Consider the following 26,479-nt stretch of genomic DNA (forward strand, 5'->3'; position numbering starts at 1 on the left):
AGTATATTTTGAGTTATGAAATTTTGGCACATTGTGGGTCATTGATTTTTTTTATTGTTTTAAAAACTTAATTACTTATATTAATCACATGATTCAAAATAAGTTTCTTACTAAATAAACCATATAGATCACATTCATAACATTTGATCTACACAAAATTGAAAATTTTAAAGAAAAAAGTGATTTCTATTCATTAGTTCCTTACATTCATTACTAGCCATATAAATATATTTATTTATTTGCTACAATCGATTATAGGTACAATCAACCTAGCAATTGATTTTTTTTCCTTACATCTAATACCATATATGTGATCTACATATTTTATTTAACGGGAACCAGCTTTTGGATTACCAAAATCTAACCACTATATAGGTTTTTGCATTGATTCAAAAATCAATGGCTATAAAGACATCAATTTTTTTTAACTCATAAACGTATATTTTTTTCATCGAAAAAGCATGATCCAAAAGTCAATTATTACTGAATCGAACATCCTGAACACAACTATGAGGTTATAGTGTGTCAAAACAACTTGCATCACGAGATTCGAACTCGAATGTAGGTACAATAAATTGTACCCTATATATATATATAATGCACTCATTTTGCCATGTTTTCTCGTCATGCTCCCATTAAGTGCCTTCAAAAATTATAGTTTTGGTATTTTTTTCACATCTAACACCATAGATGTGATTTATAGGCTTTGTTTAGCAGAAACGACTTTGAATCACCGAAATCTGATCAGTATACGGATTTTTTCAATGACCCAAAATCAATAGCTATGAAGACATCAAATTTTTTCGGCTCATAAAAATATAAATTTTCATCAAAAAACATGATCTAAGAGTCCATTCTCATTAAATCCAGGATTCTAAACACATCTAACGGTTCAAATCTATCATAAAACACTTCAAACTATGAGGTCTAGCGGGGGCACAAGGTGAAAAGAGGGTCTAATTTGTTCAGTTCTCTCTCTCTCTATATCTATCTATATATATATATATATGTGTGTGTGTGTGTGCGCGCACTTTGATGGTGGTCCACTTTTGGTTTTGTATAATCACTACAAGCTGAAACCAACCAGCACAATCGGCGCACCAATCTATTAATCTAAATAAACGATTCAGGCTCCATTACCTGTAGTAGGATTTGCTATCAACGGCTCCTATTACAGGAGGAGCTTAAAAAAGGTGGAGGCCCGAGGGATCACCCAACCGCTACACCAGCCCAAGCTCTCATCGTTACGGGCGTGGGCTGATTGAATCTAAAAGTGGCCCCACCACCAACGCAGACGGCGGCAATCAATATTGATAAGATAATACTCCTGTTAAGGGTATTTTGGTAATTTGATTCGAATCCGGTACAGGTTTCCGTTATTTCGTGAAGTTGTGGGGTGCCAAACGGCTTAGGAGGGTATTTTCGGGAACTGAAAAAAACGGGGAGCTCTGAGCGCTCCTTCGGTCAAAACCTTGCGTGCGAGCCCGCGGTATATTTTTGCTTCTTCCTTTCCATCATCTCTCAAGCGGAGAGAGAGAGAGAGGGACGAAGGGAGCGAGGGAGGAAGAAGCCGTCCGCAAATCGCGATTTTGGGAAAGGAAGGGGTAAAAACGAGGGAGGGAGAGAGAGGTTGGGTTGTCTTCTCTTCTCATGATCACCAGGGGAAGAGGAAGGAGGCGACGACGGAGGAGACGATCTGATCGCAGGCACGGAGGGATCTCTATCGCTCGATCTCTACTTTTCCTTTGAGACTCTGAGAGGAAATTCGGAGGAGGAGGAGGAGATGGCGGAGGGGCCGGGCGGATCATCTCCGGACTCCGGCGAGAGCGTGAAGCTCTTCGTCGGGCAGGTGCCGAAGAGCATGACCGATGCGCAGCTGCTCGCCATGTTCAAGGAGGTCGCGCTCGTCGACGAGGTCAATATCATCAAGGACAAGGTCACCAAGGCCTCGCGCGGTGAGTCATTTCTCTCTCTCTCTCTGATCTGTTTCTGCGTTCAATCCTGTGGTCTTCCGGAATCCGGAATCTCTTTTTCTCTTTTTTCTTTCATCCCCTTTGTTCTTTTTCTTGATTCCGGTTGCTTGATCTGGAGATTCGGAGATCAAGATCTCTGAAAATGAACTATGTGAGATTCTTTTGAATTTATTGATTTTAGAGCTCGTTTGAGGCGTGGATTTGGATATTTTAGTATAGGGAAGGCAATTGAGATCAATTTTGAGTTTTTTTTTTGTGCGCTTGTGCACAAATTGGAAGAATAAACTTTAAATCTCTTGAGTTTTTCGGTAAACGATCACGTTGAGTTGTTCGATTTATCTCTGAGGAAGAGAGTTGTGAAGGCGTAGAGAGCTGGAGGTTTTGTGGAAGTGTTGTATTCAGTCTTTTAGATTTTGCTACAGAACTATGGAGGAGGGAAGGCAGATTTTTTTTTTGTTTCTTTTCACATCATAAGTTTATAGCTATCTGGATCTAGCATTTAGTTATTTTTTGGATGTCTATGCTTGATTTTCGGATTCTTCATTTTCTTGAGGATCCTTGATCCCTTTTAAATGTTTTAGTATTTGCATTTAGTGCTTACTGAAGATAACTTAAACATCATCCTACTCAAATTCAATCTTAGGTGAACTTTATTTGCTCATTTGTTGTTTATTTTGAAGCAATAAATGCGCTGCTTCCTACACTAGGAAGGAAGATGCAATTAAAGAGTCCTTTCTTAGAAAAATTACTTTCCTAAGGATGTCTTTATAGAAAATTATGGGGAAAAGGCTAAACCTTAAAAGCTATATTCGACCTAACAAACACACTACGGTAGCCAAATATCATGATATTTTCAACTTATTGTGCTTTTAATCTTCTTAAAATAAAAGGGCAAAGTATTGGGATAAATTAGAATGTCCCTTCATTTAAAACAATGATATCGTGATATTTTCTCCAAGAATGCAAGTTTCAATATTTAAAAAGCTTATTTATTATTTCTTTCAAAAAGGTGTTGAGAGATCTTGCTTCTTGTGAGGGAAACCTTGCTGGAATTCTTGAGAATACAATATCAGTGCGCATGTATGTGTGTATCATAGTCGCTGATATTTTGAAAATATTGCAATTTTGACATTTTCTACTGCAGCAAAAAGAATGAAAATACTGCAATATTATCAACACCATAACATATATATCGTGATATTATCCCAAAAAATCTTATATATATATAGTTTCTTTACATCTTAAAATTTTCTAACTATCTCTTTATATGTTTGTAAGAAAAATACTACTAAAATGATTATTTCTTTCTTTTTGAGAAAACCACTATTTAAAACTTGGTGACTATGATATACATGGGCGCCCGCACACACACCCCACAATGTTGGTATCAATGGGTAATAACTCATCATTCATGAATTATTAAGATTTTTTTACCATGCGGATTGATTTATCATGGTCCACTTAATTTACATGTGTTGAATTAAGAAATTTAAGTATTTAGATATATTTTAAATAGGGATAAAAATGAATGGTTCAGGTTGCACCCATTTATAGATAATAAGGCTTTCCACCTCCAAATTTGTTAGAATAAAGAAATGTTTTGTATACTAAATAAACAATGCAAAATCTGACTGTGCTACTCGGAAATGCACGAATAGGTAAGATAGAACTCATTGATATCATATGCACATTTTGGCTATAAAATATTGCTTGATGCAGAAGATGCTGAAGAAACTTTTGTTATATTAAAGACATTCTATTAATCCTACAGAAAACATAAAACCTTTGGTGTCAAAGGTTTTTGTTTTATTTACTCTTCTGCACTGGTTGTTATGCATATTGCTTAACCCTTAGCTGATGCTGGTGGTACTGTTTGTGAAATATATTTTACATTATCTTTCAGGATGCTGCTTTGCCATATGTCCGTCAAGACAAGAAGCAGACAAAGCAGTTAATGCATGTCACAATAAGCGAACACTTCCAGGGGTAGGTTGCTTGAATTTCCATATAAATTTTTGTTTGTTGTTGATACTTTTCTGCATGTTTCAGTTCACACATTTTACAACTGATCACCTATGTAGGTTATGAGTGTAGATGAAGTGGTTTTGATTTTACTATGTTGGTGCTTATCTATCTCATAGATCCAAATGTAAGACTTATGACCACAAAATGAGGATAGAATGGTAATATGAGACACATATACGTATCTAATTATTATATTCTTGAAATGTATATAGTGCATAATAGAATGCATACCAACTATGTATGGGTGAACCAACGGGGTTCTGCTTGTCTGGTAGAAGCAGCTAGTGCACATCACCTTGTGTTGGGATGTTATAGGTTCAAAACCCAATGGTATAGTTGTATAACTGGTAGGAGTCTGCCGAACCCCAGCTTGCCTTTCAAAAAAAAAAAAAAACTATGTATGGGTAAGCTCCCTAAACTGCCATTATCTTTGTTTCATGCTTCTTAGCTTATTTTTCAATGATAATATTTTTTCAACATATAAGATTGAGATGTATTTTGGCTCATAGGATCAGATTTTCTTTTAATAATTGTAGTTGATATGTATATCCAAACAGATATATCAGAAACATCATGATTTGAGAACAAAGAACAAATGTGGTTCGATTACTTATCAAAGTAATTGCCTATGTGGACAGAATGATGAAAGCCAAATGCATTTTTGCAATGGCATGCATTAGGTTTTTGTTCATCTTTGTTTTAGTCAATGAGAAAACCCCCAACGTTTTTGGGCTATGATTTATGTCAGTACTTCCGTAAGTTATCAAAGAATGTGGAGAAAATACAAAAGTGAAACAGAAAGGATAACCAAGGAGAGAAGAAGTGACACTTTTTTGTTCTCCTTCTTTTTAAAGTCTAATGCTAAACATCTGAGGGAAAAGAAAAACAAATAATAAAGGAAAGAGATTTACTTGATTGAAACTGCAGAGCTGTTAAGCATATTTTAAGATTTTTGTCTCTTTTATATTATCTTCATCACTGCCATTACCTGATTCTTTCTCTTATAGAGATGTGGGATGAGCTTGGCATAGTTCCATGAATTAGGGCTCCTGAACTTTTATGTATGCCTCCTGATCCCGCTATTTGCGGATATACACACATGGATTTGATGATAACAAATAAGCAACATGCATGTGCATGAAAACTGCCAGTTGTTGAACATTGTATAATCCATCTCATTACTTCTGTTCTAGGGTCTCTGTTTTATCTCTTATCCATTCTTAAGGTTTTAGTAGCTTTTCTTTTGTTTGGAAGTTGTTCATATTTGATTCAGGATCACATTCTATTTCAGGCTTCCAGTCCAATGCAAGTGAAGTATGCAGATGGTGAATTGGAAAGACTAGGTAAGGTTTCACATACCAACATTGTTCAATTTTGTCTTGGATGTATATCCCATGTTGATCATGCTTCATGACTGTTACATGGCATTCTTATCTACATAGAACACAAGCTTTTCATTGGAATGCTTCCAAAGACTGTGTCAGAGGCCGAGGTTTCTGCTTTATTTTCAAAATATGGAAATATTAAAGATCTACAAATTCTGAGGGGTTCTCAACAAACAAGCAAAGGTATTTTGTTATTTCAGATTTTATAGATGTTTCTTTTGATTTCTTATGTGAAGAGTTCACCTTATTTGGGCTTTGATATTAGTTTATTAGTTTCTAATTTCACTGCATCTTTCAGGGTGTGCTTTCTTGAAGTATGAAACAAAAGATCAAGCTGTTGGAGCTATAGAGGCCCTCAACGGGAAGCATAAGATGGAGGTTTGGGTTTGCAGCTGCAGATGTATTAGCATATTTCATGATCTTATTGTTTATGTCGAATAAATCCTGCTACAACGTTAGTTTATGGCTTTATGCTTAACTTGTGACTCCTTATAATGGATTTGTCTTCATCCATTAGATGGCTTAAAAGGGTTTTTAGTTTTCAAGGAATTATCTCTCTTTGCCTTGGTCATGAGATCCTTGTATTTGCTAGGGAAAGAGTGTACTTCATGGTTCAGTAGGTGTCCCTTCACTGAAAATTAAATTGACCGAATGTATTTACAACAACAGGTGTATATTCGTGGACATGCAGGCGTGATGTTTTAATAATAGGTAACTTCAATTATGCTTGTTATATATATATATATATACATTATATATATATATGTATGTATTATCTATTGTATGGAAGAGGGAATAGAGTCAATCTGGTCGAGTTGGGATTCTGCAACCAAACAGGTAGTTAGGAAGCCATCAGCACCAATATATTTCCAAACTTGAACAGGTGGTCAGGAGGCCTCAGCAAATACATCTCCACACTTGCTAAATTTCTTATTACGAGTGGATCTCTGGATTTGTTCAAGAGGATATGATGTGTTGAAGCCATACGTTCAACTGTAGATTTTATGTTCACCTTGATTCTTGGACCAAGAACTAGTGTTTGGAGGATGATCCTCATTATGGAAAGAATGCTTCCATCTTTTGAGGGTTTTCAAGCGCCACTCTAGCTTTGATGCTTGTTGCAGCATTGAAGCCTGATTTTGGATGATTCAATTAGGGCTTCTCATTACTAGTGTCTTTCTTAATAATGTAGAAAGTTGACAGTTTCACTTCCTATAAATGTGTTTCAAGTATAATAGTGAAATAGTAACCAGGTAGCTGTTTTGATTCCTGTTCTTTGAATTCTTCAGATTTGATTGGGGTACAAAATGTTGGTTAAACCAGTTCAAGTGAGGTCTCATCGAAGCAGCGATGGAGAAGTGGTTTCACTTCTTTGTTGTTGGAGGAGAATAACAAAAGAGATACTGGGCTCTCGGATCTAGTGGTTGTTTCATTGTCAAATCAAATTATGGCATTTGACACTAGTATTTGGAGAGTTATTTGAGTCTGTTACCGAAAGCTTCTTCGATAGGTGGGAATTGAGCTCCTCGGAAGCTTGCTTTGGAAGCGCAATACACCGCACTTCCGAAACTTGATGGGAATCTCGATTCTCCTATGCTTTCCACACACTTCATTCATGTTTTTTATATATTCTCCCATGCTTCATTTCATGTTTTTATATGCTTTTTCTCACGTTTCCTACTCACTTCCGGTGTTCTTTATCCACATTGGTAGTCATCATTTTTAAATTTTGACAAAAAAATATTTTTTACACTAAAAATCATGAAATTTAAAAATAATAATTTTTATTTGTGTGAAATTCAATTCTCATATCGCTTTCTTTTTTATTTCTTGCTTATCGCTTCCTAATTCCTATAAATTTCTAAATGCCTCGCTTCTCGCTTCCCGTATTAATTGTTTCACACTTCCGCTTCCTATTCTGGCAACCTTGAGTATGACAACTATATATTTATCTATATTGGTTGTAGTCTAATAGATACCCTTTAATTGCTAATATTGTGCAGAATGTGTTGGAACGTGATCTGTCCAGATCCAACTTAATGTGTTTGTAACAGATATACATGCCTTTTCCCACATTACTATATTGCCCTTTTAATGTTTTAGTAAGTTGTTATTTGTGTCAGGGCATTTTTGTAACATTGCTATTGTAACAGTTTTTATAATATAAAAAGAGAGACTCACTATTTTTCCAAGAGAGAAAAACGTGATGTTACATTTCCCAACTCGTCTCTTCCTCTTCTTTAGATCTCTTCCTTTTCTTATAGAATGCAGGATATCTGATTCAGTAATTTTAATATTTATAAGGAGGACTTTGTGGCTAAGAATGAACTTTAGCCTTGGACACAAACAAAATAGTAATATTTCTTACCCATTAGGGGTAGATATCCAGGGTTGGGCGTATTAGTGTTTGAGAGATGTCCTGACACGCCACTGGCCTAGCTTGGCTCTTATCAGGTTTAGACTGCTTTTAGGTTGTATGGGGCCAAGGCGTAAGATGGGGTCAATGTGATCAGGCTGTGCTAGGCCTTGCCCCATTGGGAGAGTATTTTGCTCAGTCAGGCTTGATATATGTGTGGGCTGGGTAGACTTGGGTCGGATTATTTTTCTGGTTGCAGCAGATGCATTTCAAAGCTAATTTGTCTTGGGTAAGGCCTTGCGTAGTAAAAATGCTAGTTGATGCTTAGGCGCAAGAACCTCAAAGGCTTAATTGGCGCTTCGGTGGGACTAGGTGTCCTAATCAACACCCAAAAAAAGGTTAAAAAATAAAAAATTACAATAGGTTGCTAAAACCATGAATGAACACACACAATTAAAACCAATGTTGTGAAAAGCGTTGAGGCGTAGCGAGGCGCTCCACCAAAAACCAAAGCGAGGCGTAAAGTGTAAGCCTCAAAATTTTTAAATTTTTTAACTTAAAAACTTTAAAAAAAATCTAAAAATACAAATAAATAGAAGAAATGCTTTATTGATGAATCAACAACCAATAAGAAATAAAACATCTCAAATAAATACAAATAAATAGAAGAAATGCTTTATTGATGAAGCAACAACCAATAAGAAATAAAAAATATCAAATAAATATCAAAAAATGTGAGATTAACATGTAAAAGTAACATTAATGCGATAAATTGATCTTTGTCAGTATCTAAGAAATAAAATATGAGCATTCAATATAAAAATAAGTAATAAAATCTCTAATAATAAAATTTCTTAACATCATGTCAACATCAAAAAATGCATATAAACACTAATAATTTTACAACCAAATGTTAATGTATTTCTCCAAAACTCTCCAAAATGAGGATGTTTCAACATTTACAAGTACAAATGAAGGATCCAAAAAATATAGAAATGCACATAGTCCTATGATATGAATTAGGGCCTAGGCTCTTCTTGTGTCTCGTCATCATCAGTATCTAAGCCTTTAATGTCATCATCTGAGGAATCCATATAAACAGGTTCTTCTTCATCCTCATTCTCTCTCTTCATCATATGCACTTTCTTCCTCCACATTCTCAATCACTTCTTTTTCTTAAAAATCATATATTAAATCAGAGTTACCAGAAGTGCCTAGGTGTATAGGGAAGCGCGCTTCCCCGACATGCACTTCAGAAGCGCGAAACGTTGCGCTTCTGAAACGCGTGGGGAAGCGTCCCCCTTTTTTGGAAAGCACACTTCCCTTTTATGGGAAGCACGCTTCCCCTACGCTTTTCCCTCGCTTTCCCATTTTTTTCATTTTTTTTGCTTCCCCTCGCTTCCAGTTCGCTTCCTAGGTCGCTTCCGAGATGGTTCGTAATTTTTTTCTAAGTGGTCCCACGCTTCCCCGCTTCCTACATTTTTGAAAGTGCCTCGCTTCCCGCTCCCGCTTCCTCGACTGGTAACTCTGTATTAAATACTTATTGTATATAATTAAAAAATACATTTATATTCATAGAAAGGTAAAAAGAATATAGTTTTACCTAGTGCTCTTGATGACATGTCTTGCCTAGAACCACTTTCTGAAACATGATGTGAAGTCGCTTCTTCAATAGGCACATGCTCAATGACGTTTATGTTGAATTTCAAGTCCAACCATGGATCCTCCAACCAATTGGGATCGCTAGACAATATTGGATTTTCCTTCTCCATAAACACATAGGGTCTTTGGTAGCCTTATTCCTCATATTTCTCTCCCTTAACTTGATATTGTACATGACAAAAACTAGTGCATTCATCTTCTCTTGTTCAAATCTATTTCTCTGTTTTGAATGCACCTATAATTCCAAATCATTGATAATCAATTATAAAATAATTGAACATATAAAAATGTATTAAAAAAATAAAATACAAAGTGACATACCAATGAGAAGGTACTCCAATTTCTCTCACACCCTGATGCACTACATGTCAAACTCAATTTCGAATTGCAAAATTCATCAATTCAGGATTTTCGTGCTCAAATGACCACCAATCAGCTATATTTAAATAAAATAATAAAAAAATAATTAAAACATTCAAAATATCATAATTAACAAAAAGTTGCATAATTGCAAACTTATAAAGACTTTTTAGTTTCCTTACTGTAACAACTGCCTCTCTACCAAACAACCTCTTTGCCTTTTTAAATGCATCAATTTGTGTTGTAATTTTCAACCGAACATTTGCATCAAAAACCAATTTTTCAACACAATCATAAAAACCACTCATAACTTCTCCATTTGGGTTGAAGTTGTCAACATAATGAAATTGACGATTTAAATAATAAGTAGTTGCATGTTGCATGCAAAGGCTTATGGAGTTGCAAGTCTATCATCGTCTATCAATAATGTCCCAAATAGATTTATATTTTCTTTCAACATTATTAAGATTTGAAGCAATTTTCTCTTTTGCTCTATCCATTGCCTCGTACAAAAATCCCATGGTAGGCTTATCTGCATCCACTAAACACAACACTTTCACGAAAGACAGTGTAGCTTTAATTGCATATGATATGGCAACCCAAAACTTATGCTCATTAAGCTCAATATGAGCAATGCTCTTAGCATCGAGCTTTTTATTATAATTAGATGACCTAAAATCTAAAGATAAAAACATCGACTTCAACTTTTTCTTCTAACATCTGATACTATAAAGCGTGAGATATGATGTGGTAAAATGAGTTACTGCTGGGTGTAGAAGTTTTGTCTTTTTTGTGAACTTTTTCATCAAGTTTAGTATCAATGCATGACTATAGATATATCTTGTAATTTTGATGCAGGGCAGGACCCGATTGGGCCCATCGTGCCACCCAATCCGCCACAAAGGGTAGATGACCGGCTTCACGTGTATGACCCCCTTGCAGGTACGGAGCTGCGACGCAGGGAGGTACCCCTGCGCACCTACTCCAGGCGTGGTGGAGTTCGCACGTCACAGAGCCAGCAACAGATGGAAGTTGACCCGGATCGCAGTTCGGGTCCAAGCCTGAACCCGCGACCTGGGTCTAGTAATAGCCTTTAAAAGGCCCTCTCCTAGGGTTGCGTAGGGGGAAGATCTTTTTAAAAGTTTCAGCCGTCATTTCTGTTTGTCTTTTGCTTATTCTTTGTTACTTGCAATCTGTTTTCCTTTCATTCATTTACTATTGGTTGTTTTTCCCTTGATTATTGAGACTTGTTGAGAATAATAAAAAGTTTGAGCCACACCGATTCACGGTGGGCATCTGTGCCTTTTGTATTGTAGCTTTATAAATTGATATTTTTTCAATATCTTCTAACATCAAATCTAAGCAATGCGCTGCACATAGTGTCCAAAAAAATGTTTTACCTGTTATTAACTTATTCTCGACTTTCACATAATTTGGTACATTATCTGTAATAAATTGCACCATATTCTCTTCACAAACTTCATTAACAACTTCTTCAAACAACTTCCATAAATTTTTAGCAGTTTTTTCATCTCACTGATGTCAACAAACTTTAAAAAGATTGTCCCTAATAAGCTGATCACAAGAAAATTAATTAACTTTCCTCTCTTTCCATATGTCCAACCATTTGCCATAATGCTGCAATCAACTTTGGGTCATTCTTTCTTGAACTCTTTTAATATTTCATGATTTGAATCTGCCTTGTCCTTCAAAATCTAGGTCGCGATCTCGTGGTAAGAAGGTGGTTTGAACCCTCGCCCATAATTTGCAACAACTTCTAGCATTGGACCAAGATATGAATTGTTGCAAAGATTAAATGATAAGCCATTGGCATAAAAAATCTCTCAATGGCACGACATACAAATTTTCTCTCGTCCCTTTTGAACACATTATTAATTGTAGTTGGTCGTGCTTCTTTGTTTATAAATTGGTCCATGTGTCCAGCTGTGTTTGTTTTTGCCATATTGCTTGATCCACTGACATACACATTATCAACCGTTGATGATGCTGAACCAAAATAAACACTCCTACTCACTTCTAAACCTTTTCACTTTAGGTGGAACACATCTTGGCATGCACTTACACCATGTTTTATCCTAGCTAAGTGATGTTTCAACCTTGAAATGCCACGTGTAGTTTTTTTTACAATAATTGCAAATTACATGTCTTACGAGTTTGAGATTTTGTGGGTTTTGAAACTTTACTTCCATGATCTCATTCTACGTCTCTTCCCATTGTTCAAGTGCAAAAAACCATAAAAGACTATAAAAACTCAGAGTTTTACAAACAAAGAATCAATTATAATTTACATATAAAGCATAAATAAAGCATTATGAAAACAAGAAATCAATTACAATTACATATAAAAACACAAATATAGAGGTAGATAACAAAAAAAAAATTGAGCCAATGCTTTATATAATGATTATAATCCAATGAATCCAAATTCATAATCAATGAGAATCACCATATATTACACAAACAAGTGATCAAATCAGATTTGTATAACACTTTGAATTTGAAAATGCCATAATCATGTAACATGGCATTGCATTTAAAATTATGGCTGATAAAAAAGAAACATGATAAAATTCATGGTCTCCATACTAAATAGAACCCACAACCTAAACCATGCCAGAGAAAGTTTGAAGAGAATATGAATATCTTTTTTGTATATTTTAAGTATTTGTTTTTAGTTTTTATTTCTGATGGTTGTATATTCTACTATTTTATATTGTTATTCTGATGGTTGTATTATTATTATTATTATTATTATTGTTATTTTTTCTTAGGCAGTAGCAAATCTCAACATCAGTAAAAGTAAAATCTACAGTTTTATGATAAAGGATCAAAGACAGGAATTCACGTGCATCTACTGAAAGGTGATTAACTTACATTAGTTCACAATTCCATTTAGAAGATGGGTTTCTCATACTGGAAAAAACATATGAAAGTGTTGCATGTTGCTATTATTCATGATTGATCTCAAAAAAATGCATTTCAAGGGAGTAAAAAATCAATGTTGGTACTTGGTAGAAATAAAAAAAGCTAACATTAAAAAAATAATGACTAACATAAAAACCGAATAAAAAAAAAAAGAACCATACCTATCCGCAAAGAGAGAGAAGGAGAGGGAGAGGAAGAGAACAATCTTCTTCTTCTTACTCCTTGTGTTGGCACTTGGCACAAATAAAAAAATTGTGGCTAATATTAAAAAAAAACTAACATAAAAGAAATACAAAAAAAACCGAACAAAAACAGAGACTACCTATCAGCAAAGAGAGAGAGAGAGAGCAACCTTCTTCTTGGTAGAGAGAGACTGAGAAAGATAGGGAGAGACTAAGTGAGAGAGAGGGGGAGAGTGAGATACAAAGAGAGACAGAGCAAGAGAGGGATAGCGAGAGAGACCGAGAGAGAGAGAGAGAGAGAGAGAGAGAGAGAGAGAGAGAGAGAGAGAGAGAGAGAGAGAGGGTGGGGGGGAGAGACAGAGGGAGATGGAGAGACGAGCGAGAGGGAGACTGAAAGGGAGAGACAAGCGAGCGAGAGAGATTGAGAGGGAGAGTCAAGCGAGAGATAAAAGTAAGGAGGCCCGACCCTAATTAGGGTTGGGGCTTCCTTATTTTTCCCCTAAAATTGGGTCAAATGGGGGGTTAACAGGGGTGTGCCTTGCCCTGAGGCATACGTCTCATAGCGAATGTGGTGCATGCCTTAGGCAATTTGCCCTTTTTTTAGCACCTCAAAGCGAAAGGGACGAGAGAGAGAGAGAGAGAGAGAGAGAGAGAGAGAGAGAGAGAGAGAGAGAGGGGGGGGGGGAGACAGAGGGAGATGGAGAGACGAGCGAGAGGGAGACTGAAAGGGAGAGACAAGCGAGCGAGAGAGACTGAGAGGGAGAGTCAAGCAAGAGAGAAAAGTAAGGAGGCCCGACCCTAATTAGGGTTGGGGCTTCCTTATTTTTTCCCTAAAATTGGGTCAAATGGGGGGTTAACAGGGGTGTGCCTCGCCCTGAGGCATACGTCTCATAGCGAATGAGGCATATGCCTTAGGCAATTTGCCCTTTTTTTAGCACCTCAAGGCGAAAGCGGCCTCGCCTTGGGGCGAGGCGCGCCTTTTGCACCTTGAGGCACTTTTTTAACAACATTGATTAAAACTTTAGTTGCTGATATTAAGTTAACATTCAAGTCGATCTAAAACATCATAGTTGATCCAAAATGTCATAGAAATGTATATAATACTCTTTTTCTCTCTCATTCACGCGCGCGCACACACACACACACATGAATGAAAGTATACAATATACACACACGTGAATGAAAGTATACAATATACACATACATGCACACATACAGCAACTGCCATTGCAATATACAATTATAAATAAGCACATGCATACAACGTAGCAGCTAGCACAAGAAATTACTAGAGTAAAAACATAGCAATTTACAATTTAAAACCACAACAAATTACAATAAAAAAACTATGATGAATTACAAATTAATAAAGAATTACAGATTACGTGAATAAAACCACGACAAATTGCAAGAACAAAGCTGCAAAAAATTGCATATGACAATAGTAAAACCACAAAAAATTACAAGAACAAAACCACAAGAAATTTCAAATTAATAAAAGAATTACATATTACATGAGTAAAACCACAACAAATTATAGATTAATAAAAGAATTACAGATTATAAGAATAAAACCACATCAAATTGTAGTTCAATAAAAGAATTGTTGATTACAAAAATAACACCATGTTCTGGTTTGTATAACCTAGTTGTTGTAAAGAGGTCTTTCTAATTGTTTTACCATTTGGTTCAGTATTGGAGAAAACCTTCAGTAAGCAAATCTACTCTGACAATGGGGTGTGATTAGGTTGGATCTTAGTTGGGTATCCAATATGTAGAGACAAAAATGTTGAACATCTAGGGGGTTCACATGGTGTTAATTCAGTGAATGATGCTTTCCTCTGTTTTATACATTCAATTACAAACTAATTCTTTTTGGAGCTTAGAAGTCTGGGACCTGGGTAACTGATGAGTTTTTCTTTTTGGGTTTATTCTTCATGTTGCTTTAATTTATTGGACTCAAGAATTACAAAAATTGCAATACGTTCCATCTCATTACCATGTTCTCTGCCTGTTTTTCTTGCAGGGCTCCAGTGTGCCTTTAGTTGTAAAGTGGGCCGATACTGAAAAGGAAAGGCAGGCTCGGAAGGCTCAAAAAGCTCAGTCTCAGCCTCCTAATATGCCAGTACCTGCTTCAACACAACAGACATCAATTTTTGGGGCCATGCCAGTGGGCTATATGCCTCCATATAATGGATACGGTTATCAGGTTTGATTCCTTGATTGTTTTCTTTTAGTGTCTCTATGCTAGGTGGTGCATCACATAATTTTTAACCTTAGGGGCCTTTTCTTCGATATCAGCATGTGTACTTGGCACCATGTACAAATACTCGTCCCACACATGTTAATCCCACAGATGTTAATTTTTAACAGATGGAATAATTTTCCCTTGGGTATTGGGTTGCTGGTCTACTTATATAACCTATTATTAGAGAAAGAAAAAAAAAGACAGGAATGATATGATTGCTGGTCAGGTGACTTAACTCTAAAGGCCAGATGAGGGTTGTTGTAGTAGTTTATTAGTCATGGGCATACAGGAGCAGAATGCTTCTGTCACCTTTGTTAATTTCCTTCTATGTCTTTTGATGAGAGCTTGTAATTCATTCATTATTGCTGTATGTGAGTGAAATACGAGTAATCTTGCTTAGCAGTGACAATGGAAGTGGATGCATAGTTGTTTGATAAACAAACAAGGAATTACTTTTTGACAGTTTTATTATCAAATGAATCTTCTACTAAGACGGGGCCTTCAAAACACTTTGTCTAACTATTTATAAATCCACAATCATCTCCATCTTTTGCATCTATTTTTTTCCCTAGTGCGGCTTGCATTTATTCATTTCAAGGGAAGTTTGCACTTCTGTCTTTATGTATTGTTTTATGTATATAAGCTTCTTAGCCTAAGTATTATGTCAGATAACTCTCTTTTTTCTTACATATTGTCTTTGTTGTTATGGCACCAAAGCCTTATAGGGTGATGCCAACCATTCAAATCATCATTTCTGAGTTCTTATTTTTTTTTTCAATGGGAAATGATCGTACTACCCCTAAGAATAATGTGTTTTCATAAAATAGCTGCAAGATATCGCAATATTCCTCGAATACCCACCCGCTCAATTTTTGTTGAATATGGGGGCATTGCTGACGATTTTACCCTTTTGCTAAAACATGAAACAACGAAACTCATCATTTCAGCGAAACTGAGATTCACCTATATACTATTTTAGCGAAACTCACCATTTCAGCGAAACTCATCGCTAGCCAAACTGAGATTCGCCTATACAGTTTTAGCAAAACTCAATATTTCAGCAAAACTCAACTGCCAACAAAACTGAGTTTCACCTATAAGTTTTAGTGAAACTCGGTTGCAATAGAATAGCGAAACTCAGTTGCAATAGAATAGCAAATAAAATGCATCTGAATTCTAAAATATCCTATAAATGAAGAGAATATATGAAAAATAAAAGAGATCATCATATTAGGTAATTAGAGTTCATACTGCCGAGAGAGAGAGAGAGAGAGAGAGAGAGAGAGAGAGAGAGAGAGAGAGAGAGAGAGAGAGAGCTGCAATGGAAGGCCAAAAGTCTGAAGTCCAACCTCAACTGTTTAACACTCAATTAATATTCCATTCAACGAAGACTCAATGTTGGCCGTGCTTGCCCTCTTATCAAAGTTGCATGACGGGAAAAACCTAAGCATTAATGATAATAAAGAAGAACTAAATAAGCAGATTTATAATCTTTACTTCTTATTGGTTTCCTTCTAAAAAAAACTTTTAAAAACTAGATTCATTAGATGTCTCAACTCGAACGGTTTAGGCTGAGTTGGCCGGTCTAGCCCAAGTTGACGGTGAGTTTAGGAAAAATAAAATGAGTCATTCTCAATTAGTGACTCATTTGGTACCTATTTCAGAACGAGGCACCGAGCCAACCGAGTTGACTCAACGAGTTTGCCAACCTTGTTAGTGGTGGTAATGGTGTGATGGATGGTGGTGATGGTGATGGTAGTGGTGATAATGGTGGTGGTAATGGTGATGGTAGTGGTGATGGAAATAGTGATTGTGGTGGTGGTGGTAATGGCAGTGGTGGTGATAATGGTGGAGAAGTGGTGGTAGTGATGGTGGTGGTGGTAATGGGGATGATGGGGGTGAAGTGAAAGAAAAAAAGTAGTAGTGAAAAAAGGTCTCACAACTAAGATTTGTTAGTTTTGTGACAACTAAACTGAGTTTCAATGTTTCGATGTTATAAGCAAATCAAAGATTGAGTTTTGCTGAAATGGTGAGTTTCACAAAAACTGTATAGGCAAATCTTAGTTTCGCTAAAACTGTATAGGTGAATCTCAGTTTCTCTGAAATGGTGAGTTTCACTGTTTAAAATCATCAGAAATGTCCTCATATTCAACGAAAATCGAGTGGGTCCGTATTTGAGGAATATTGTGATATCTTGCGGCTATTCTGTGAAATAACATTATTCTTAGGGGTAATACAGTTGTTTTTCATTTTTTCAAAATACTTCTAAAAAGTTCTGAAAACTTTCTCTCTCCATTGTATATCTCAACAGGCACTTTCATTTGAAGCTTTGATAACCTAATTACCACAGATGTATCTAGCTTTACCCTTCTTCTTAATTGAATCTTGAGTTTCAGACCTTTTTTGATTTTTTGTGGATTTTTTTTTCAATTTTATTTGAAGACAAGGTTGTAATTCCTAGCTTTTCCAAAGGAACAATTTCTGATTTTATTGTGTTCTGAATGTCAAATGTCATCATCATCTTTATTGAGGAGTGGTATAACCAATAGTTGGCTTTTCATACCTTGCCTGTAATGTGCAATTTACTTGCATTCAGTAACATGTTAGTTTACAATCCATTCCGGCATGGAATATCAAGAAAATAACTGTTAGTTTACAATCCATTCCGGCATGGAATATCAAGAAAATATCAATAGTCATCTTGATGGGTATTTCTGCAAGCCATGGTTAATTGTACAACTTATGTACTTTGATGCATGTTTTAAGCTAAAATATCATAATAATTTAATCATATACTAAAAATAGTTTCAGTGTACATGATGGTGTCAAATTTAACTGCAATGATAAATATAAAATGTATCAGATAGCGCTTGTCCTTGTCTGATAAAGGGAAGGACCAGTCCTAGCCTTTTGTACCTGATTGTGATATAGTTCTTCCACTAGTTGGGTTTCCTTTCCAAAGATCATTCTATTCCAATGGCCTTATGTGTCAAATGTGACTTTGCTAGATATCATAATTATTAGTTTATGCTGATACTTTGTGTTTCCTCAACTTTGTATTTGTTTTTCTAACTGGAGGCAACTTGCCAATTGTTTCTAGGAAGTGTTGATAGGCATTGTCAATGTTGAAGAAAACAAATTATTGACTATTGTCACAAAAAAAAATGGATGTTTGCCCTAGGCCGAGTGCTACCTCCTGAAGCAATGGAGAGGCATGGTATTCCACGGGAGGGGTTTTCCTTTTGTTAAAGGATCGTGGCACACTTGTTTTGTGTGATGGGCTCACATTGATTCTCTCTTTCCCTCTCTCATTTCCTCCAGTCTTTTGTGGTAAGGGAGTGTTGAGAAGGCCACAGGGATGGGCACGTTTGGCCGCATCAATGCTTTAGTGCTGCATTAGGGTGTGGGGTGTGACCTGTATGCCTACATATCCTTTCTTTGTTTTCTTTTCCTCTTTTTTTATACACAAGGTTGGTTATTTACAGTCTATATCATGTGGAAAATCCATTTCCCTTGTATGCTAGTTGTTTGGAAAACTTCATTAAATTGGCTGCAACCCCATATCTACAACTATATCTATGTTACATAGATTGCAATGCATTCTATGGTGCAGAGGCTGTGGTTAGTTTGCAATTCATTTAATGATGGCTAGTGTAAGTTTTATGAAATAGATTTTTAAAAGATATTTTTGATGAAAACGATTTATGCAAGCTAGACACCAAATAATAAAAACCGGCTCACACTAGGGTGAGATCCGAGTCGAACTCAGGGAACAGGAGAAAACTTTGTATTTCACAGAAATCTACTCTTTATTGCCTTGAAAAATAAAAAATATTAATTAACTAATCAATTGAGAGTACGACCCTTTGCGGAGGTTAAACTAACAATTAGTTACAAGCCTTTTACAAATTCAAATTAATAAAATAAATAATCCTAATCTAAAAGAAAAGAAAACAGGGTCTTCAGTGCTTGAGCTTCTAGTCCTTCCTTTCTTCTTCTATGCTTTAGCTGGTTTTCTTTCTTTCGAGGGCTCTCTGAGGGGCTCAAAGGAGCCTTTTGGGGACCTCAGATGGATCTTCGGGGACTCGTTTGAGGGCTCACCGCACGTTTAGCTGCTTCCCTGCAAAACACAAACACAAAACAAGAAAAAAACACAGATGAACTAGATAAAAATTCAATGTCAATTAAAAAAAATCACAAAAACAAAAATCTAAGCAACCTATAACAAACTAACTACATGTAACAACTACAACAAAATAACAAAACTAACTAACTAACAATTAAGCAACTAATCAACTGCTAACCAATTATGAAACTAACAATCAAACTAACTACTTAATACTAAAAATCAATGTAACTAAATGAAAACAAACTAAACAAATTAATCAACTAATTAACAAGAAAGAAAATAACTAATGAAACAAACTAAGAACCAGTGTTGTGAAAAGCGTTGAGGCGTAGCGAGGCGCTCCGCCAAAATTTGAGGCGAGGCGTAAGCCTCGAGGCGCAAAGCGTAAGCCTCAAATTTTTTTTGTATTAAAACTTAAAAAAAAACTATAAAAATTATCTAAAATTATAAATAAATAAGAAATGCTTTATTGATGAAGCAACAACTGCTGTTTTTTTGTCCAAGTTTACTAATTCTTTCCTTTTTATTTTTGTTGTTTCTTTGGACACTGAGTGGGTAAAGGGAAAGGGTCAGGGTCGTGTATTCTTGTTGATGCAAAACTGCTGTTGGTTGTACTTCAAGAAAGTTCGATTACTTAGATGAGCAAGACAGTGAAGTAGATGTGGTGTTTGTGTAAATATATTTGTGATCAATTGTGTGAATATCATTTCAAAGTCGCTAAGTTCTCTAATCTCAGATATTATACCCAAATGTGTCTTTCATGTTTTGGTCATCCTTGAAATTCTTCCGGTAGCACTCAACTGGAGCTTTGTGTGTTGCATGGGTGGACTTAAGCCCCTCAAGTTGTAGCAATTACCTCCAGTAAGTTTCTAGCATTCCCTAACAAATCTGGCTACTTAGAAAATAAATATGAAACTTACCTATCAAGAAACTAACAAGAATCTGCAGAAATGAAGAAAAAAAAATGATTAACCTAACTATATACTGCAGCACACACCTAAAGCTAATAATCAATAACTTCACCGTTGATCATGCTGAATCTGCAGGTCAGCGTATAGGAGAAAAATTATTTTCAATACTTATGCTGAATGTCAACGATCAACAGATCTAGACTCGCAGTGATCTGATCCATGCTGGTGCCGATATGCTACCGACCCAAAACAAGAAATAAAAAAATTTACGTTTTGTGCAGGGTGTTCAGATCTGAGCAAATCTACGAGTGTATATCAAATTGATTCATTGCAAACCACGACTGTATCAATTTTTTCGTTATGCACAGGGCTGCAGATCAGCGATGATCTGCAGCGTGATGTACACAGGTTGCTGACGCTCCATCGCACTAAATCAGAGTTTTTTTTTAACGAAGTGCTCACGCTGGCTTCATCTAGCCGATAATGCGAGGCAGATTGAGGACCAACTGCGCTCTCCCAAACTACTAGATCGACTGCTGCAGACCAGACAACTATGGTCTATGAATCACTCACATCTGCATGATTCGTAGATCAAGATTTTCTGACATAACATATATGGCTAAAAAAAATAGGAATCTGCATATCTTTTTGGGCGTACTGCGAGATCAAACACCCTGCGTGAGTATGCAACAGGCTTTCGATCTCGATCTTCACCACCACGAAGGCTTCGAGCCATTGCGCCATCGATAGAGATCGATCATCACCACCCGAAGTCTGCCCACCCAACGAAAAACTTCTGGCTCCGCCACTGTGTGAGAGCCGAGAGAGTGTGACTGTTGTGAGAAAAAAAACAGGCGTAAGAAAAAAATGAGGGTTTTCACCCTCATTAGAGTCGGGGCGTTTATTTAAACCCTAACTTTTGGTCAAATGAGGGTTTTGACCCTCATTTGACCAAATGCATTGAGGCGTATACGCCTCTTCCTGAGGTGCGCCTCGCCTCGAGGCGTGCGCCTCAAAGGTTTTGCGCTTTACCCTTGCGCCTCAAGGCATAAAGCCCCTCGCCTTGAGGCGAGGCGCGCTTTTTGCGCCTTGAGGCGCGTTTTTAACAACACTGCTAAGAACACATTAACTAAAAGACAAAAAAAGACTAAATGAATCCAACAAGAGCTATATGTGGTCCGAATTTTCAGAATTAATCAATAAAACTGTAAAGTAAAAATTAACCTAAGCTATTCAATAATCAAATCAAATAAGCAAAAATCGGTTATCTACTCATTTAACTAAAAATGCATGATAAAAAAAATCTAAAGTGGTTAACGTGAATTGACTCTGATCTGAACTAACTAAAATTAATTAAGAATTACTCTAAGAAAAACGTGATTAACGAAATATTCTACACTAAAAAAAATGATAACTAAGAAAGAACAAAAATTGGCTAAAAATAAAAAAAAATCTAATTAAAAAAAAGCTAATTATGATTGACACTATTTTCTAAATTAAATAAACGAAATACATGCTGGAATTAAAATAACATGAATAACTGATAAAGAACAGCAAATCATATGCTCTATTAAAATCGGCTGACTAAAAAAATCTAATTATTCTAATATACTTTAACTATCGATTATCTAGATTGATAATAATTTAAGTAAAAACTAATTAACATAATTGAATTTACTAAACCAATATAAGAATGTGATCTAACTAAATATAAATTCACCTAATGAACGTAAATACATGCATAAAAAAAATAAAATCTAACAATCTAATATTGAAAAGAATCGAAACTAAAACAAGAAACCCTAATCGGCTAACATGATTAAATCTAAACTAAATTTTAATTAAACTAATTTATGTATAATGAAAGTAACTAATTAATTCTGATTAAAACAACAGCTGACATGAATTTAAAATTACGAATTAACGATATAAAAAAAATACTACTATCTAACTCGACACGCAAATCGAGAAAAATAGAAACACTAAACTATTTTATATCTTTTTTCTTTTTATATTTTCAGATATTAAAAATAAAACTAATCTAATCTATATGCACTAAATATGAAATGATCAAATAAACTATATGTAATGATATGATGTATGTATGGAGGAACTAAAACTACAAAGAGACGGGGGAGAAGAAACATACTTTCCGATCCGTTTTCGACGGAGGGGTTGATAAGAAGTGGTCTTACCTTTGAGCTGCACGTGCCTCCGTCGAGAGGGGGTAAAAAGAATCGGCGCTAGAAAAAGGTTAGAAGCCAGACGAAAATGGGAGAGAAAGGAAGAGAACGAGGGAGAACCGATTGGAACGAGAAGGAGGAGGAAAAGAAGATAAGAGGGAGAAGAGTCCTGCGTTTTTTCAAAAGGAAAAAATGTGTTCCATGGCTGAAAACATACTATTTATACTAAAAAAATTAGGTTACAATTGTTTTTCAAAAAAACTCAAATTAATTTTCAAAAATTTCAAAATATTACTTCTGAAAAAACATGTTTCACAAAAAAGACTCTTTTAAACCGAATGAAATACCAATTAAACACTTCTAAACTAATTAGACTAAGAATTAAAAAGTTCTAAACAAAACTAAACACTGAAAAACATAGGGAAGAACTTGAAATATGCGATTTTTTTCTTTATTTTCAATTTAAAGCAGTTTCTCAAAAACACTGATAAGAATGAGTTTTGAATGCAATTTTTCATTGGATCATGCATAAAATAGTATGAATAAAATGCAAAAATTATGCATGATCAATGGAAAAGAGATGGTCAATAAAGATGACTGATAAAATGGAAGGGTAATTCAATGGTTTGGTTTTCTTCTCTCACCTGTTCTTAGCTGGCAAACAGGAAAGTGTTTGGTATTTCTTGTAGTTGTCATGAGTTCATTTTTCTACTAGGTCAGGTTTCTTTCATATAGGTACATATTTGATTGGTTTGTCGTGGGCTGATATTCCTCATAATTCCTAGCCAGAGATCATGATCAGAATTTAGTAAATGCTGATACTTATTGCGCCTTGACCTAGTTCTTATTGTTATGTTGCTTCTCATATCGAGTTCTTCACTAAGCAATGCATGCAAATTTTCCTTGAAATCTTTACATTAAGTGATATGTCTTGTTCTAAGAATTGGGTTGGGTTCTACATTTATGGTTTTTGCTAGTTCTTTGAATAAGAGATTGAGGCCATTCTTAGAGATGCTTGTTAGGTTCCATTGTGTAATGAAGTCATAGAAATCTGTTATACATCATTGCTCTTACTTTGGAGTTTGAGAAGAAAGGGAAAGGGCCATTGAAAAGAAGGTAGAAAGGGGAGGGCCTCCTAATAACTTACCATCATTTCTAAAATTAGTTTTGAAAACTTTTTTTTGGAGGTTTAAAGCAGTTCAATACCCTCATTTTCAAAAGCCATGACATCCAAACACCATTTCCTTTTTTCAAAATGGTGTTTTGATGGCCAAAACATCCCCCCCTCATTCTCCCCCTTTAATCTTTCACCTATAGTCATGAGATCAAGAGCCTTTATCTCAACATTTTTATTACCTCCAAAAGAATTGACATTTGAAAAAATGAATAAATATAATGAATTAAAAAAATCAATCGTTCTGATTTTTTTTAAAAGTTCAAAGAAAACACATAAACTTTGAAAAGTAAAGGGATAAAGAAGAAAATAGCATGACAGGTTCATGAACTCATGATGATAGTTTTAATTGTCAATGTTTTTGAAAATATTATGATATATTTCCTTTTTAATATCACTTTATTTTCAAAATATCACCTATATCTGTGACGATGGATAAAACTTATAAAATAAATCAAGCATGTTTGTAAACATGAACATAGTGTTATCATGGTTCTATGCAATTTGAGAAGGTCATGCCTTTTTGCTTTCTCTGTGAAAGCCAGAACAACCAAATGTTTTCCATTAATATTAATTTTATGTTACTCTGTAAAGTAGGCACCTGGGACTTACGGGCTTTTGCAATATCCCTTGCCATCATTGCAAAACCAACATGGCTTTCACAACATTGTTCCAGCTGTCAATCAAGGAGCTGCATTGCGTGGTATCGTGCTGCTTTTTAACATATGAATATGATGCGTCATAATTTTTTTGCTGCTAGATATAAGGCAGTAATGGATGGATCTTTTTGGTGTGCTAGGTCTTCAATATCCTTTGGCATATCCTGGTGGAATGATGGTTCAGAGACCGTTAACTGGTCAGCCTGGCTCGGTACAACCTGGACTAGTTAAAACTAATTCTTCCCCTGTGAATATCAGTACAAGCTCCTCTGTACAGGTTGAAGGTTAGTGAAAGAGGTTTCACATGGGTATTCTCTTCATCTCTGTAAAAGGTGTCTTTGATGATCATTTCAGTACTAACTACTAACTGAATCTAATATAGTATCTTTTTATGAAACAGGTCCTCCTGGAGCAAATCTTTTTATTTATCACATTCCTCAAGAATTTGGTGATCAGGAGCTTGCAAATGCTTTCCAGCAATTTGGTCCAGTTTTGAGTGCTAAAGTCTTTATTGATAAAGTAACTGGTGTTAGCAAATGTTTTGGTAAACAGACTTTTCATCTTGGTGAATAAGGTAGATCATAATTCATTGTTTCTTTTTTATGATAAATAACCCTTGTTGTGTAGGTTTTGTTAGTTATGACTCACCAGAAGCAGCACAGTCTGCTATCAATGTGATGAATGGTTGCCAATTAAGCGGTAAGAAGTTGAAGGTACAGCTAAAGAGGGACACCAAACAAAACAAGAACTACTGATGTATAAAGAAATGACCACTGAAAGGACCAAGGAGATCCATTTTACACCATGTTCCAATTCCTGATGAAGTTGGTATCTGGATCCAACTTCACATTCTCAGCTGTTATGTGTCCATGTCAGATGGTTTTTGGTTCTATATGTAATCCAGTCCACCATGTCCTGAAGGTGGGATCTGGCAATTCTTTCATGGGGATTGACATCATTTTTTAAATATTATATTTTTTGTGCAATTTGCACCTGGAGGTTTGTATTTGTAGACTATGACCATTGATCATTCAATTCATTTTAGTGGATGATTTGTGTTCCACATGCTTTATTTGTGGCAACATGCTGGAGAATTCATAATTCATTTGGATATTTTCTTTTCTGATGAATAAGCAAGGAAAGGTCTAGTCATCTCAGTTGCACCTTTGATTGACTTGCAGTCGTGTTCTCTCTCTTCAATCTCGTTAGATGAGACATTTAACTTGCATGGAAATTTTGGCGGTCTATGTTTTTTGGGCTTGTGATGTTCTGGAGAGAGATTTTTTTCCTGTTTCTCTTGATAACCTCTGTATCTCATTTTCATTATTGTTGTTATCTGCAAAGCTGTTGTATATGTTCAGTATGCACAGGTGTTTCTATCCAAGCTGTTCTTAAATCAGTGTTTCAGAATTAAAAGTCCAGAGTTGTCTGAAGTGCTTTCTTAATGATGTTGCATCTGGTGAAGACTCTTATCTGTGCGCAGTGAGAGTTCAGGTACCGTGTACCCGTTGTGCTTCTTGTCACTCTTCTTTGTCTGGTTTTTGTATGTGACCTTTTTTGTTGGTCTGACATTCTTTAAAAGTGATTTTTTAATACATGGCAGTAACTGTGTGATGTCTGAGCTTCAGTTTTGCTTTGTTATTCAGGCAGTCTTAGTGTGTGGTTATATTCACCATAATGCATCCCTATGCCGTCCACTTTGTTCTAATTCTCTGACTGTTGCTTGTTGCAGGTTTTAGGTTGTTGTCTCGTGAGCTACTTTAGGATTTTTCTTCTGTTCCCATTTAAAAAATCAGGTTCGTAATTGTAGATAAGATGCAGGTCGACACTCTATTTCTATAACGTTCTTAAAACAAGCATGAATTGGCAGTTGAAGATTTGAAGGTTTTCATGAATTTCATTAAAGTTAATTTGTCTATTTTTCATGTGTGCATACTGAAACTCCTTTTGCATTATCACAATGTCTGAAATTGAAGTGTATCATAGAATTACTAGACATTCCTATGCACTTGGTTCAATTTGTTGTTGAAGATGCACTTATTATGGTGTTTGGGTGCAAAAGTGTAAGCATAGAGCACACTTGACAGAACTTATTGGTAGCTTTCAAATGATGCACTATATTTCAGTACATGACCAAAAAATCTTTGTTCTGTTTCTTTCTGCCATATGGAATTAAAAATTTGGTTCTGGAGGCCGTAATGTAAGTGTAGTTGTGGACTGCTAGGAATGAAGATTTCTCCTTAATATGATATCAAATATCATGAACAAAGTCAAGGCCACCTACAA

The 26,479-nt window shown here is 35.6% G+C and overlaps 1 protein-coding gene across 3 annotated transcripts; it reads left to right on the forward strand.

Moving 5' to 3' along the window:
• Nucleotides 1–1,523: 1,523 nt before the first annotated feature.
• Nucleotides 1,524–25,275, forward strand: RBP-DR1 (RNA-binding protein-defense related 1). 3 transcript variants are annotated; one of them, XM_090000315.1, is made up of 10 exons: nt 1,524–1,955; nt 3,877–3,959; nt 5,290–5,341; nt 5,441–5,566; nt 5,682–5,761; nt 14,916–15,098; nt 24,132–24,237; nt 24,334–24,477; nt 24,576–24,737; nt 24,821–25,275. In XM_090000315.1, the coding sequence occupies exons 1-10, from the start codon at nt 1,784–1,786 to the stop codon at nt 24,946–24,948; spliced, it is 1,236 nt and encodes a 411-aa protein (XP_089856441.1). In that variant the 5' UTR covers nt 1,524–1,783; the 3' UTR covers nt 24,949–25,275. The 3 variants fall into 3 exon arrangements, with proteins under 3 accessions (XP_089856441.1, XP_089856442.1, XP_089856443.1); XM_090000316.1 differs by having other exon boundaries at nt 24,594–24,737; XM_090000317.1 differs by lacking the exon at nt 3,877–3,959 and having other exon boundaries at nt 1,590–1,955.
• Nucleotides 25,276–26,479: the final 1,204 nt, after the last annotated feature.

This window comes from Nuphar pumila, chromosome 3 (assembly GCF_984573655.1).
Source record: "Nuphar pumila chromosome 3, dmNupPumi1.hap1.1, whole genome shotgun sequence".
Lineage (NCBI taxonomy): Eukaryota > Viridiplantae > Streptophyta > Magnoliopsida > Nymphaeales > Nymphaeaceae > Nuphar > Nuphar pumila.